The sequence below is a fragment of the Peromyscus eremicus genome, chromosome 5 (assembly GCF_949786415.1).
Source record: "Peromyscus eremicus chromosome 5, PerEre_H2_v1, whole genome shotgun sequence".
Taxonomy (NCBI): Eukaryota; Metazoa; Chordata; class Mammalia; order Rodentia; family Cricetidae; genus Peromyscus; species Peromyscus eremicus.
In genome coordinates, this window is record NC_081420.1 from 5,312,492 (window position 1) to 5,327,672 (window position 15,181).

Genomic DNA, 15,181 nt, shown 5'->3' on the forward strand with positions numbered 1-15,181 from the left:
AGAACTGTGTGTAAATTCTTCCTGCTCTGCCCTCAGCATGAGATTCTGTTAGATAATCTGATAGCAAAAGTGTCTCCCTTTGAAATACCTTCTCTACTGCTCTCCTGCCAGGAAGGTAAAAACCCTGGGCTATGGTATAAGACTCCATTTGAGAGAGAGAGAGAGAGAGAGAGAGAGAGAGAGAGAGAGAGAGAGAGAGAGAGAGAGAGAGAGAGAAACTGAAGCCATGTTTTCTGTTCTCAGTTTTTGAAAAATATCTGACCAAGTTGTGTCTCGGACAAGTGTTGTTATCATCTTGGGGTCATTTGCCTGTGAATATTAGACAACAAATAAACATTCTTAGTCTCAAACTTCATCAGGAGCATCAAAGGGAAAAAGACTTCTTGCCACAGGCCAGATGTGGGCAGACTGAAAGGGCACACATTCAGACTACAGTGAAGAGGTTCGGCAACGCCGTGTGGAGAAACACGTCACTCTGTGGCTTTCACAGAGAAATAGAAGCATGGAAGTTCTCATGGGAATATCTTCCTTTACATCAAACAGGCCAAGCTAAATCAGAGGAAGGTGAGAAACAGTACTGGAAACTAGAATCAGGCAGAAATCATTACGCACACAGTCCAACACAAATGATGGGCACAGAAGTCAACCAACCTTTAAGAATAAAGGGAGAGCCAGGCATGGTAACGCATATTGTACTCTCAGCACTTGGGAGGTGGAGGCAGGAGGATTACTGTCATGAGCATACCAAGTCAGAAACAGAATAACCTATTGGTGTCTTTCTGTAACAGACTTTTCATAAAAACAATGAATCTACAGGGTAAGATGTTCGGTGGCATCACTTTGCCACATAACCCCACTTTTCTTGGTGACCCTGCTGTCCTGACCAGTTTATGTCAACTTGACACAAGCTGGAGTCATCTGAGAGGAGGGCACCTCAATTGAGAAAATGCCTCCATAAGATCTGGCTATACAGCATTTTCTTAATTAGTGATTGATGGGAGAGGGCCCAGAGCATTGTGGGTGGGGCCACCACTGGGCTGGTGGTTCTGGGTTCCATAAGAAAGCATGCTGTGCAAGCCATGGGAGTAAGCCTCCTCCAGGGCCTCTGTGTCAGCTCCAGGTTCCTGCCCTGTACCCTGTTTAAATTCTTGTCCTGATTTCTTTCAAATATTGATTATGATGTGGAAGTGTAAGGAACATAAATCCTTTCCTCCCTAAGTTGCTGTAGGTCACGGTATTTTGTCATAGCAATAATAACCCTAACTAGGACACCTGCAAAGGTAAACACAGGTTCTTTTTTTTTTTTTTTTTCTAGACAGGATCTCACCATGTAGCTCTGACTGGCCTGGAACTCGTTATGTAGACCTAGATGGCCTAAAAGTCAACTGTCTCTGCCTCCTGGGTGCTGGGATTAAAAATGTGTGCTGCCACAACTAGCTATTTTTTAAACATTTATTCATATATGTTACATGTGTTTGTGTGAGTATATGTCACATGAGTGCAAGTTCCCACAGAGGCCAGAAGAGGGCGTCAGGTCCCCCAGAGCTTGAGTTACCATGGATGTGAGCCACTGTGGGAATGCTTGGAATGAAGCAGGGTCCTTTGCAAGAACAGTGCTCTTAACCACTGACGCTCTCCAGCCCCTTGTTTTTTTGTTTTTGTTTGTTGTTTATTTGGTTGGTTGGTTGGTTGGTTGGTTGGTTGGTTGGTTGGAGGGGGGAGTTTGTTGTTTTGTTTGGTTGGTTAGTTGGTTGGTTTGGTTGGGGATTTGTTTGTTTGGTCTTTTGGAGACAAGGTCTCTCTTGTGTGAGTTCTGTGTGTTGAAGGCTTATTTGGGTTTCAAATTATAGTCATGTACTGGGTGTTACAGACAACAGTATAGCCAGTATGAGACTTGTACAAATCTTTTATATCTGAAAATTAAAATCAATATGACTAATACACATTTGCCCCCATCAGTTTTAAAGTGAAATTAGCTGTCAGCTAGTTATGCTTGGCTTTTCCTTTTTGAAGTGGAATGTCCTCTTGATTCACACCCACTTCATCGTCTGAATCTTGACTGTTGTCTTTTGTAATCGTCCTATGGGGGTGTAAGACAAGTCAGTGGTGTGGGCAGTGAGTGGACAGGAGATTCTACCTCCAGTCGCATCTGAGATCAGTCACTTGAGGAGGACGGATTCAGAGCTTTGGATAGTTTTCCCCCAAAGAACAAAGCAAGACACTGATATCAATACAACCAGTGAGGACCAACTGCATTCGTGAACTGGCCTGAACTTTCAGCTTCTGCGGAGGTGAGTGGGCCTTCTGAGGAAGAATGAGGAAACAGGGAGAGGTTCAGGCCCAGTCAGAGGTGTGGAAGTTGCAAAAAGCAGGAAAGGGTAGGAGGATTTGCTAACTGGCACTTACTCAAGTCAGGCTCTTCCTCTGGCCAACTGGAAGGTTGCCTCCCAGGACCTTTGCAAAGGGTTAAGTCAGCTCTGGTCAGAGAAGTTCTCTCCACCTCTCAGGGCTAGTGAAGGGCTCACTACAATAAGGAAGCTCTCTCATTGCTCCAAAGAGTTCAGGAATCCTCTGCCAATTCTGCACCCACAGCGTTTAGAAGCCAGGTTAGTGGTTGTTCAGGTCTCTTACTGTGGAAGAATGGGTGAAATAATTTGTCATAGGTCTGCAGAAAGGTTGAAGTTTCAAAGGCGCTGACCAGTCTTTGTCATTAACCACTGCCACATGACTGAAACCACACTACTGCCCCCCTACACACGCACAGAGGCATGCCCACAACCATCACCTCTGACTTTGCCGTTGTTGGTCACTCTGGACTTCCTTTTGAGTTCACAAGAAGGTTGATTCCTCCTTTATCACCAGGAAAAGCAACACCACACATCAGTTCAATAACACCCAGTGGGTTGTTTGCGTTCCTGTTTCTCAAGTGTCCCCAGATATCTTTTACACTAATTCCTTTTCCTGTCACTATGATAAACTACTCTGACAAAAGCAGTTTAGGCCATCGGTGGAACACGCCTTTAATCCCAGCATGGAAGGCCAGCCTGGTCTACACAGTGAGTTCCAGGACAGCCAGAGCTACACGGAGACCTTGTCTCAAAAACAAACAAAAACTAACAAACAAAGAAAGCAGTTTAGGGGAGACAAGGGTTCCTCTGGCTCACAGAGTTTACTATCTATGGCAGGGATATAAAGGCAGCAGGCGCCTGAAGCAGATGGTCACATGACACCCACCATCAGCAACACGGATGCTGGTGCTCGGCTCGCTTTCTTCTCAGTGCAGGAGCCAAGCGCAGTGAATGGTGCTGCCCCGGGTTAGCGCGGGAATGGTGCTGCCCCGGGTTAGCGCGGGTCTTTCCACCTCAGTCAACCTGACTGATACCATCCCTCACAGGTGTGCCTGGAAGCTAGTCTCCTGGGTAACGCCAGGTCCCATTGAGTTGACACCACAAGTGACTTGGTTATGTGTCTTTAGTTTCTTGCAGTTACCACATTCTCCAATACTTATTTGTATTTGTTTTTCATGGCAGTGGCGGTTGAAATAGTTCAGATTGATGAAAGGAAAAAAAAAATAGTTCTCACCAAAAAAGGGGGAAGAGGTTGTTTCTTCTGGAGCCAAATAGCCTAGGAACACCGATTGAGGTTACCCCAAACTCTGTTCCAATGTGATAGTTTCATGAAGTTTTTACAGCCACAAAGCAAACACAGGCATAAATCAATACAGTTTTCAAATAGATCGGTGGGGTGCTCTAGCAAAGTGAATGGCAGATCCAGCTGGGTCAGCTCTTAAGGGAGAGGGCCATAGAATGGCCCTCATACATACATAGAACGTTCTCACTTTTAGGGCAGCAGAATGTTGTTCTCCACCAAGGCCAGAGGTAGGACTTAGATTCCTTTTTAAAAATACATTTTTAATAATAAAAAAAAGAAAGAAAGAAAAGAAAAGAAAAAGCCAAGTGTGGTGATGCACACTTTTAATCCCAGCACTCAGGAGACAGAGGCAGGTAGATCTCTGTGAGTTAGAGGCTAGCCTGGTCTACAGAGCAAGTTCCAAGACAGCCAGGACTACATAGGGAAACCTGTCTCAAAACACACACACACACACACACCAAAAAAAAAAAAATTGGTTTAATTTTATTTTATTTGTATGAATGTTTGCCTTAGTGTATGTCTGTGCACACATGTGCATGCCTGGTGTCAATGAAGGCCAGAAGAGGGTAGCAGATCCCCTGGAACTGGCGTTATAGATGGGGATGCTGGGAACTGAACCCAGGTCCTCTGCAAGAGCAGCCAGTGTTCTTAACTACTGAGCCACCTCTCTGGCTCCAGGGTTTCATTTTTTTGACCAGAAACCAGGAGCTAGCGTCCCCTGAAAACTCCATCTTTTCATATTGTGCCTGGAAGGTGGAGCACAAAGCCGCTGGTGAGGACCGAATCTACTGGTGCCTGTCTGGCTGCCCAGCACTTCAGCATGTTAATTCCTAAGCTGGTCCCACTGGCAGAGCCTGCTGGAGTCAGGGTGGAGTGCAGGAGTCACTGTCCCAACAGCTCTGGTGGAGTGGAGCCCCAAGTGAACACTGCACAGCAGCACCCTGGTGTTGGAAGCCGTGCATTTCATGGAAACATGACCAGGACTTATGAATTCCAGTGGGAAAAAGCAAAACCCTGTGAGAGAAATCATGAAGTAGGACTTTAGACAACTAAGAAGAATGTTCAAACTGTTTACTTACTGTTTAAGAAGCTAAATGGTCACAGGGCTGAAGCCTCTGCTCCCGGACACGCTTACACTTCTTACACTAACTTACTTTCCAGACTATAGTGTGGATAGCTCCATAGGCAAAACTAAGACTTCCCACTATGTACAAATAAAATGAAAGGGCTCCTGTGCTCACAGACGTATCCACTTACTGTTTCCTGGGGGCTGCAGACACGGCTCAGAGGTTAAGAGCCCTGACTGCTCTTGCAGAGGGGACCATTCAGCTCCCAGAACCTCCAGTTCCATGGATCTGAGGCCCTCTTCTGGCCTCCATGAGCATTGCACACATACATGATGCACAGACATACATGAAGCAAAGCACTCATATGAATAATAAATAAATTTTTGAAATAGGATCTAACTATGTAATCCTGACTGTCCTGGAACTCACTACGTAGACCAGGCTCACCTCGAACTCACAGAGATCCACCTGTCTTTGTCTCCCCAGGGTAGGAGAGGAAGACTTCAACTTGGGCCTGAGGAGAGCATAGCTCATTCCCTAAGACCAAGGACAGAGCATTCCCTCAATACACTCTTCCCCTGAACCTTGGGTTTTATTTGCCTGGAGTTTTATTGTCCTTATTCCTTTTTAACTGTTATCCTAGTTAGAGTTTCTATTGCTGCAATGAAACACTGTAACTAAAAAGCAACTTGGGGAGGAAGGGGTTTATTTGGCTTATACTTCCACATCACTGTTCAGCACTGAAGGAAGTCAGGACAGGAACTCAAACAGAACAGGAACCTGGAGGCAGGAGCTGATGTTGAGGCCATGGAGGGGTGCTGCTCACTGGCTTGATCTCCATCACTTGCTCAGTCTGCTTTCTTATAGAACCCAGGACCTCCAGCCCAGGGATGGCATCACCCGCCATGGGCTGGGACCTCCCCCACTGATCACTAAATGAGAAAATGCCTTACAGCTGTACCTTATGGCGGCATTTCCTCAGCTGAGGATCCTTCCTCTCTGATGACTCCAGCTTGTGTCAAGTTGACACACAAAACCGGCCAGTACAACTGTTAATGGAGATGTACAATATGCTCTATCAGAAATACATTTTAATATCTCATTAAATATGTTTAATAAGATATTAATCTTCAATATCTTAATATCTTAAATACGTTTTAAGTTTTATTCACATGTATGCATGCATGTTTTCAGCCCCTGCTCCATTGCTTTGAAATATGCATGAGATTCCTCCAGTCAGTGTCCTGGAGGTTCTTTCTACCTAAGAACAGGGGTGCTTATAGGTGTGAGAATCAAAGGTGTCAGTAATCTGACTTATTAAATAGACAAAAAGAAATAGTGGCTTATAAGTGATAGATGCCTCTGTTACAGACCAACAGTTCCAACTTAAAGAGTGAAGCTGGTCATTTTCCACCCACCCACCCACACCCATAACAACCCCTACTTCTGTTCTAAATCCTCAAGTGGGAGGCCTTTGTCTTCCTGGAAATATAAAGACCAAGGAGTGAGTCCATTGGACAGAGCAATCCCAGCACACAAGGGAAAACACATTCAGGGTTCTCTCTGTGAGTGTGCAAAGCAGCCCGCAAACACACCCCCATACAATCACATGCACTTTTCATGATCATCGACTTAAACCCACAGTCTGAGTCCTTCAGCAAAGATTTCAGACGCTGCCAGCAGGTGGCAGGCATGGTCAGCATCAAAAGGCTGAAGCTCCTCCAGGGAGAAAATCTCAGGATTCTGGGGAGAGCCAGAAAGAAAATGCTGTTGTGTGGACAAACAACTGAGATTTAGAACGATATGGTCTGCGGAGTGTCACACACAGTTACAAATAAAAACCCCAGGTCCAGGGGAGAGTTAGTGTACTGAGGGAGTGCTCTGCCCTTGGTCTCAGGGTTTGGGTTCAAGCCCGTGCTGAAGTTTTCCCCTCAATCCTCTTATTGCATCTTTAAATTAGGGACCCTGATTTTATTCACACATGTAATTCAGGATCCTGGAACCTGTTGTTTTCAATTTAAATGTTAAGGAACATGTAAGAATCCATGAATGGAGAATAGTAAAGAGCCCAGAGGGCCCTCAGTACAATGGCCACTGTTCTGTCCTCTTCCCATTCTTTGTATACATATGTTGCATTTCCTCCCACACCATTACCAGGAGTTCCCGAGAGACCCACCAGAGGTGCCACATGTTACGGGCAGATTGCGGCACTCGCTTGGAGTCTTAGTCTCCTTACAAGAATTTAAAGATGGGAGTGGTGGCACACACCTTTGATCCAGGCACTCAAGAGACAGGAGGATCTCTGTGAGTTCAAGGTCAGCCTGGTCTACATAGCAAGTTCCAGGAGAGCCAGGGCCACAAAGTGAGAACAGATCTCAAAAAAACAAAGGAGGAAGAAGGAAGGAAGGAGGGAGGGAGGAGAAAGAAAGGAAGGAGAGAGGGAAGGAGGGAGGAAGAGGAGAAAGAAGGCAGGGAGGAAGACTATTTAAGAACAGACACACAAGGACAGTTTTATTAGAGTTTAAAATTGAAGCCCTGGGGCATGGAACTTCTACCCAGAAGAGAGAAAGAAGAGGCCATGCCAGCTGAGTTAAACAGGCATGGAGGTGAGCAACATGTGAGCAAGCAGCCATGCTGCAGAGAAGAAAACTCTAGAGAAACTGTGGCCAGAGAAGAGATGGAAAGAAAAGGGAAGAGTTTGCTTCTCAGAACTACCCCAGTTTAGGAATCTCATGCACGTGTCCACACTAGGGCCAGGAATTCTGGGAAGGAAAAGTGCATTATCTTTTTAAAGGGATAATCATTTCTCCTATCACTTGAGCATGGCTTAAAGGTGGATCTGCCTTCCTGAGGGGTGGTCCCTCAGCTAGGTGATTCACTTGCCCTGTGGAAACATTAGGTCCCCCACCCAAGTCCCCTGGTACTGACTCTGCAGTCAGAGCCAAAGGTAGGAAGCTGTCTGTCCTTCCTCAGTGTGCAGCATGTGGATCTTCCCCATCAGAGCAAAATAAAGCAAAACTCATCTGTTTCCTTATGAGCCCACAATTCCCTGGTTGTTCCCTGAATCGGGTGCCTCATCTGAACCCTGAAGCTGGCCTCCTGCCACTTCTCACAATCCTTCCTGGAATCTTCACTGAAGGACACTTGTGTGTGGGTGGGCTCTGACTCCGTATCTTTTCACTTTGCTTTTTTCTTAGGACGAGGACTTCGAAGAGCAGGACACACCAGGAAACAGCACAGTCAGGAGCAGAGTTGTGCAGAATGGGGAAGAAGGAAACACCAAGCAGGTAGGACAGGTGTGGAGGATGGTTAAGGAACTGTTGCTATGGTGATCCTCTGCCACCTGTGAAGGAAGTGTGGTTAGTGTGTCCAAGGCAGAGTCACCAGGAAGCAGACATACCCTAACAACGAGGCTTCACTTTTACAGACAGCCTCAGAGTTCCCCAAAAGGGAAGCCAGCCCAAGGCCAAAAGCCCAGGAGTAGGCCAGCATGGATGAACATCCTTGTAGCCCCGCTACTCACGGGGTGGAGGCAGGAGCAGGGCCAGCCTGGGGTGAGATCTCCTGTCAAAAAGAGAAAAGCACCTGAATGTTAAGGTGAAGGAGGCACATGAGATGCCCCTCCCTTGGTTCCATCGAGCCTGAGAGTTCCTTACAGGACTTCAGCTTACACAGCCTTTGTTTATTGTTTTCATTTTATTATTGTTGTTTTGTTTTTTATTGGAGTTTTTTTTGTGGGGGGGGGGGGGAGAGGGCCTCAAGTGACCCAAGATAGCTTCAAGCTCAATATGCATGCCACAGAGGGTGACCTTGAACTCCTGATCCTCTGGCTTCCGCATCCCAAGTGTGGCATGACAGGCATGGACACCACATCCAGCAAGGAACTCTGTGTAATTAGATTTAAGTAGAATTTCTTCAGTTGCTGGGGGAAAAAAAAGTGAGTAGTTACTCATGTAGATTGTCCATTGAAAACTAGTCCTGAGTACCAAAAACTGGGAAAAATTGTTGCAGCAAAACTGGAAGATGAAAGTTGTCATTTTATCCGAGGGGAGAGTCTTGGTATGTCTTGGAACGTAGCCTATGTTTACGCAAACAGACTCTTTTATATGTGGATATTAGGATCACACTGTCCCTCTTACTTCCCACTTATCTCATTCCATACAGTGTCAGTGTCACTAAGTGTCCCCCAGCAAACAAGCTAGTCCACACAAAAACCACCACACAGATGCTTACAGCAGCTTTTATTCATAATTGGCAAACCTTGGAAGCAGCCCAGACACCCGTCAGTAAAACTGATGAATGGTGGTTTGTCCAGATAATGCGATGTTTTTCAGCTCTAGAAACAAATGATGAAGGGCTGAGAAGAACTAGAAGGGCTGTCCATGCATATCACAGAGTGAGAGAAGCCGGTTTACAATGGGGACACCCCACGCCACCCCAGTAACATCATCCTGGTAAAGGAAAAACCATAGAGGAGTGAAGAGATATTGGTTTCCAGGCTTAGGGAGAAAGTGAGGGTGAGCAGCAGGAATTTTAGGGCATTGAAACCATCCTGTACACTACAGCAGTGAAGACTCACTGTTATCCATTTATCCACAGATTGAGTGCTCCAGAAACGACCCTTGTATGAGCCAGGGTTCTCTACAGGAAAAAGCTTACAAAATGTGTGTATGTGTATATATATATATATATATATATATATATATATATATATATATATATACACACACACAAAGTGTGTGTGGGGGGAGGGATTTTTTATTAGAGTGGCTTACAGGCTGTCGTCCAGCTAGTCCAACAATGGCTAACAATGGAAGGTCCCAGAATCCAGTAGTTGTTCAGTCCATGAGGTTGGAGGTCTCAGCTGGTCTCCAGTATACACTGGAATCCTAAAGAAAGAGGCTCTAATGTCAGCGAAGGAACAGACTTGCCAGAGAGAGAGAGAGCAAGCAGGCAAGAGCAAAAGCTTCCTTCTCCCATGTCCTTTACAAAGGCTGCCAGCAGAAGGTGTGGCCAGATTAAATGTGGATCTTCTCACCTCAGATGATCCAGATTAAATGTGGGTCTTCTCACTTCAAATGATTTAGTTAAGGAAAAAACCCTCATAGGTGTACCCCGCCACTTGAGTTTCCAGATGTAGCCAATTGACAAACGATAATAGACATGACAAGCCTGAAGGTAAACTATGGGGCTGGTGTGGTCATCAGTGCAGCAGGTTCATCTGTGGTAACAAATGAACCTCTCTGGTGCAGGTTGTTAGCAGGGGATAGGACCATGTGGGGATCTATGGGAAGTCTCCATATTTACAGCTCACTTCTGCTGTGAAGCTGCAATTGCTCTAAAAAGTCTATTTTTCGTTGTTTTACACAAGAACAGAGCAAAACTTCCATATTTCATAACTATAAACAGGAATGCACAGGCTGAGTAGCAGCTGGTTTGGTGGCAACAAGCATTGGGTGAAGTTAAAGGAAGCCATTCGGTAGGTATGCACACATCTGTGCACACAGTGGACCCATCAGTGAGCAGGTGTGAGCAGATGGTGGCAGGAAGAAACACACAAATTCCAGCAGTGACGGGGAAGTGGCAGATAACCCGTGATGATGGAGGGTCAGGATAGATTTGAACCCGTGATGATGGAGGTTCAGGATAGATTTGAACCCGTGATGATGGAGGTTCAGGATAGATTTGGTGTCCATGGTAAATTAAACAGAAGTGTCCCATAGGAGGCAGGTAGCTTGGGGCACATTGACAACAGAACATCATAGCCATTTAAATCAAATATTTACTAAAGTATTGGCCAAGCTAGATGTCAAGTGGGAATAAATGGATAAGGGACTGGAGAGATGGCCCAGCAGTTAAGAGCACTGGGTGCTCTGCTGAGGACCTGGCTGCCACTTCCAGCACCCACATAGCAGCTCACAACCATCTGTAACTGCAGCTCCATAGGATCCGACGCTCTTTTTTTTGTTGTTGATTTTGTTTTTGTTTTTGTTTTTCGAGACAGGGTTTCTCTGTGTAGTTTTGGTGCCTGTCCTGGATCTCGCTCTGTAGACCAGGCTGGCCTCAGACTCACAGAGATCCACCTGGCTCTGCCTCTCGCGTGTGCCATTACTGCCTGGCTCCAACACTCTCTTTTGGCCTCTGTGAGCACTGCATGCATGTGGTGCATACTCTTATGGGCAGAACATTGATAGACATAAAATAAAAATAAGTAAGTGTGGGGCGTTTACCCACCAACCCCACAGCTCCCCAGAGTTTTCTTGAGTGCGAGCAGCAGGAAATATTAGATAGAAGGATTTATTGCGAAGAATCTTGCAGAGATAAACAGATAGACAATAAAGGATAGCCTCGAGAGGGCCTGGAACCTATTCCAACGGGCCCCAACTGTCTCTGCCCCAGGGTTTTTATAGAGAGGCCAAGGGTGGAGCAAAAGACCTCCTCCCCCAGCACAGCCAAGTGCAGACCATCTCAGACACCTGCACTCAGGCCCGTGGTCCTAATCATCCTCTATGCGGACCTGCTGGGTAAAGCCACGAGGAAGCCGAGAACGGGCTCCCACAAGTAAGTCTGTTTTTAAAAGAAGACATAAATGGCCGACTGTAGCATCTGGAAGTTGGTTGGACTCAGCCTCTCTTCCTGTGGCCCATGCCTTCCTAGTTCTTGAGGAGCACTCCAGAAACAAAGGTGACGGGAGGCAGAAGGGGGAGAGTCCTTGACATGCTATGTGACCTGTGGTGTCTTTCTGTGTTTTAAGTGCAGAGGATAAAGGCCACTCTGCAAGCAGCAGAGAGCAGAAGCTCCAGCATCACACCTGCCAGTGTGCGGCCAGAGCTGATCCGAACCTGAATGCTCCCCGGCACCTAAAGAATTACTGGGGAAAGGATAGATAGGTCATGGATATTTGGGAGAAAGCTCATTCTGTTCCCAGAAACACTGTTCAGGAAAAGTGGCTCAGGTGCATGTTACACTTAAGTCATTAGGCAAGGGCAATGCCTTTGTGAGTCCTGAGGGGAGTCTCTCAGCTCTTGAAGGAGGAGGCAGGTATTCATATCTGCAAGCCAAGCCTTGGTTTGGTTTCAGTACTCTGGACATGAGCTGGTTCAATGTAAAGGGAGAATTACACAGCCTTTGTTGTTAACTTCCTTTAGCCCTTCCCCAAACCAGAGCTGGTGTCTGGTGTCGATGACTACTACAGCAGAAATGAGAACAAGATCAGAAATACAAACATGTTCGCTTTTAAAAAATGAAAAAGGTGGTAATGGAGGGTTACCAGAGGCTCCTCTGGGAGGAAAGAGGAAGTAAGTGTGATCCTGAATTTCTTGTGATTATAAAAGGAAAAAAATGCCCATGCCGTAGATAAGGGGAGCCATTTCCCGTATAATAATTTTAAAAGGATTGTTGAACATTCTTTGCTTGAATGCTGAGCAAAGGAGTCCAGAGTCCATGGTGTCCAGATTCTCATTATTCTCTCTCTCCAATGTTTGATCTCCAGGGTGACAGGCAGATCACGATTGAGCAGGAGTCTCTAGGAAACAAAGAAGACGTGGAGGAGGATGACCAAGATGAGCATCAAAAAGGGTACCGTTCTTAAGGCAGGGACATCACCACATCTACCCGCTGTGTGTTTTATTCAATGTTTTGTCATTTTGTTTTATTCTCTTCTAAATTAAATTTTCCTATGCTTCATTAGAAATTGTCACCACCTCGAGCCTCACCCATCCAGCCCCACTGGGAAAAAATTAATGGCCTTTGGGGGTGATAGATGTGGTCAGTTTGAAAAGATGTTGCTCTAGGAACCAGTATTTATTTTCACATGCACTCAGGACAGTCTTCTCATTAAAGGTATAAATTACTAACTAATGGCTCCAATCCCTACATAAAGAGTCAATTCATCTTCTCCATATCAGTCAATAACAATTGATTTCTCAAAGCCTACGTTAAATCTCAGGGAACTAGTCCAGGGCAATGGCTCAGTGGTAAAGGCACCTGCTGCCAAGTCTGGTGCCCTGGCGGCAACCCCCAGGCAACCCCCAGGACCTACCTGCTAGAAAGAAAGAACCAATTGCTGAGCGTTGTCAGATTTCCCCATTTGTTCTGTGGCACACATGTGTCCAAATACACACATAAAACAAAGAAATATAGTAACAAAATTAAACTGTTGCCTTTCTTATCTTGTAGCCTTGAATTAGTTCAAGTTTTTACAATCTCCTAAGACAGGAGAGACATCGGATGTGACCTTGAATTTGCCCTTACCATCCCTCTTGCCTGCTCTAGGCCTGCTAGGGTTATGGGTGTGAGCCACCGTACCTGGTTGAGGCAGTATTCTTATCTTAATTTTGGGTTAGCACAATGAAACTTAAAGAAGTGACCTACCCAAGGTCAGTCCGCTTGAGAGCAAACAGTCCAGAACTTCAGGCTGATACTGCGTCATAATACATGGGTCCGTTTTCTAAATTCCTATGTAAAATTTTGTCTAAATTGCCATGTCTCTAAAGAACTTTTTAAAGATTTCTCTATTTTTTAGTGTATGTGTGTTTTACCTGCATGTATGTCTATGTATGTACCTGGTGCCAGTGGAGGCCAGAAGAGGCCATTGGATCCCCTGGAGCTGGTACTATAGATGGTTGTGAGCCACTACGTGGGTGCTGGGAATCCCCAGGTCCTCCTCAGGAGTAGTGTGCACTCCTCACCACCATGCTTCTCCAGCTCCAGAAGAACTGTTATTCTTATGCCTCAGAATAATGTGTCTCACACCACTTAGAATTGAGGCTGAGAGATCTTTATATATGTACACTGTCAAGGAAATTTGTCAAGTTTCATCCTTCATTTACTTCATGAGGCTCTGATCCAGGGGGCTGCGAAAGTCTCTTGAGGAGTCACGTGTCCTCGGTTTTCACCAGTGTTGACGGCACTGAAGCAATCGCCAATGGGTTGAGAATTTCATCCTAGACGGCCAAATGAAGCTGGTGTCTACGCCAGTGACTTGGCTTCACAGGGTCGATGGCTGCAATGAATTACACACATTCTCTGCTTTTAAAAGATCTGGTAAAGTCAATGTGCAGCGGACAGAGGGTCTATTAAAAGTGGCTCTGTACTATTGCTACTTTAAAAACAAACAAAACACTATCTTCTCCACTGGGGGGTAATGTGTTATTGGCTTTTCCTGAACTAGACCCTGACACTTCAATTCACCTAACATCTTCTAGAGTGGTATTTCGGAATCTCAGCACACGTTTTCACATACACTCCTAACCATGAACATTTCCCACAGTGAGTGATGGTGTCATTGTGTGTCTTCTAGTCAGAAGCCCTGCCCTTCCTTTGGTTAACTGGTTGTGTACTTGGTGGTATATAATGGTTATCCATCCCCATTCTGTTCTCTCCCTCAGAGCTTGGCACACTCATTCAGCCATTAATCCACATTATGGCCAGTGTCCGTCAAAGATGAATGTTCCATTTCAGCTTTGAGACATGGCTTCAGAAACCTGTTTGTGTTGCTTATGAAGCCTAGCCTAGGCTTCAGATGCCAGATATCTTGTGTTTGGGTGTTTACTCTGTGGGTCTTTTGCTTTTATGTTGCAGGTGTTTGGAAAGAAAGTATGATATGATTTGTGAGATTTGTAGAAAGCACAGAATCATTCTTCGGCGCATCATTGGGGGCATTTTATTGACTGGTAAATACCAAAGAGCCATGGGAATGCTGTTGTCTTTTCTTGGGATCTTTTAAGTGTTAGCTTTCTGTGTAAAGAAAGAAATGGCTCCTTCTGCTGGACCTCACAGACTTATCCAGAGAAGTGGTGAAGTCGATAGACAAGCCCGAGGAGGAGGCGCCTACACAGATGGCGACCTTGTTCATGAAGCCAGCCAGAAGTTTTGATTTTGAGTCTCCTACTGTCTTAGTCCATTTTCTTTGCTGTAATTGAATTCTGTAGACTCAATCACAGAGTTCTTCAGGTCCCAGAACACAGTCCGGGATTATGGTGCCAGCACTGGTGAGGGCCTTCTACTCCATTGTAACATGGAGGGGGCTTTGTAGCATAGGATAACACATATTGACCCATGTCTCTATTGCTCTTCTTATAAAGCCACTAGTAACATCATGGAGGCTCCGCCCTTAGGATCCATCCAATTCCAATTACCTCCTCAAAGCCCCACCTCTGCTGCTATCACTATATGAATGTGGGGATCAAGTTTCCAACACACAGACTTTGGGGGGATACATTCAAACCATAGTACTACCTTATTCCTGGGACTTACAGAGCCCTTGTTATTGTGACATGCTTTTGAGGAAGTGTATTGGCTAATGCAAATGCAGAATACCTGGGCAACTGGCAGACTTTGCGATGAACACCAGGTTAAACAAGAACAAAAAGTAATTGTAGGAGTGAATACAAAATAAGACCCAGGGCATTCTGGCCCACACTTTATCCTACAGGCACATGAGAATGTACTCTGATTTTTGT

General features: G+C 45.5%; 1 protein-coding gene across 1 annotated transcript in view; it reads left to right on the forward strand.

Moving 5' to 3' along the window:
• Slc28a3 (solute carrier family 28 member 3) overlaps positions 1 to 15,181 on the forward strand; it is a 56,270-nt gene that overhangs the window by 14,354 nt on the left and 26,735 nt on the right. Inside the window, exons 2-4 of the mRNA XM_059262793.1 lie at positions 7,916 to 8,005; positions 12,211 to 12,296; positions 14,301 to 14,392. Coding sequence (XP_059118776.1) covers positions 7,916 to 8,005; positions 12,211 to 12,296; positions 14,301 to 14,392 — 268 coding nt within the window. The remainder of the gene's footprint in view (positions 1 to 7,915; positions 8,006 to 12,210; positions 12,297 to 14,300; positions 14,393 to 15,181) is intronic.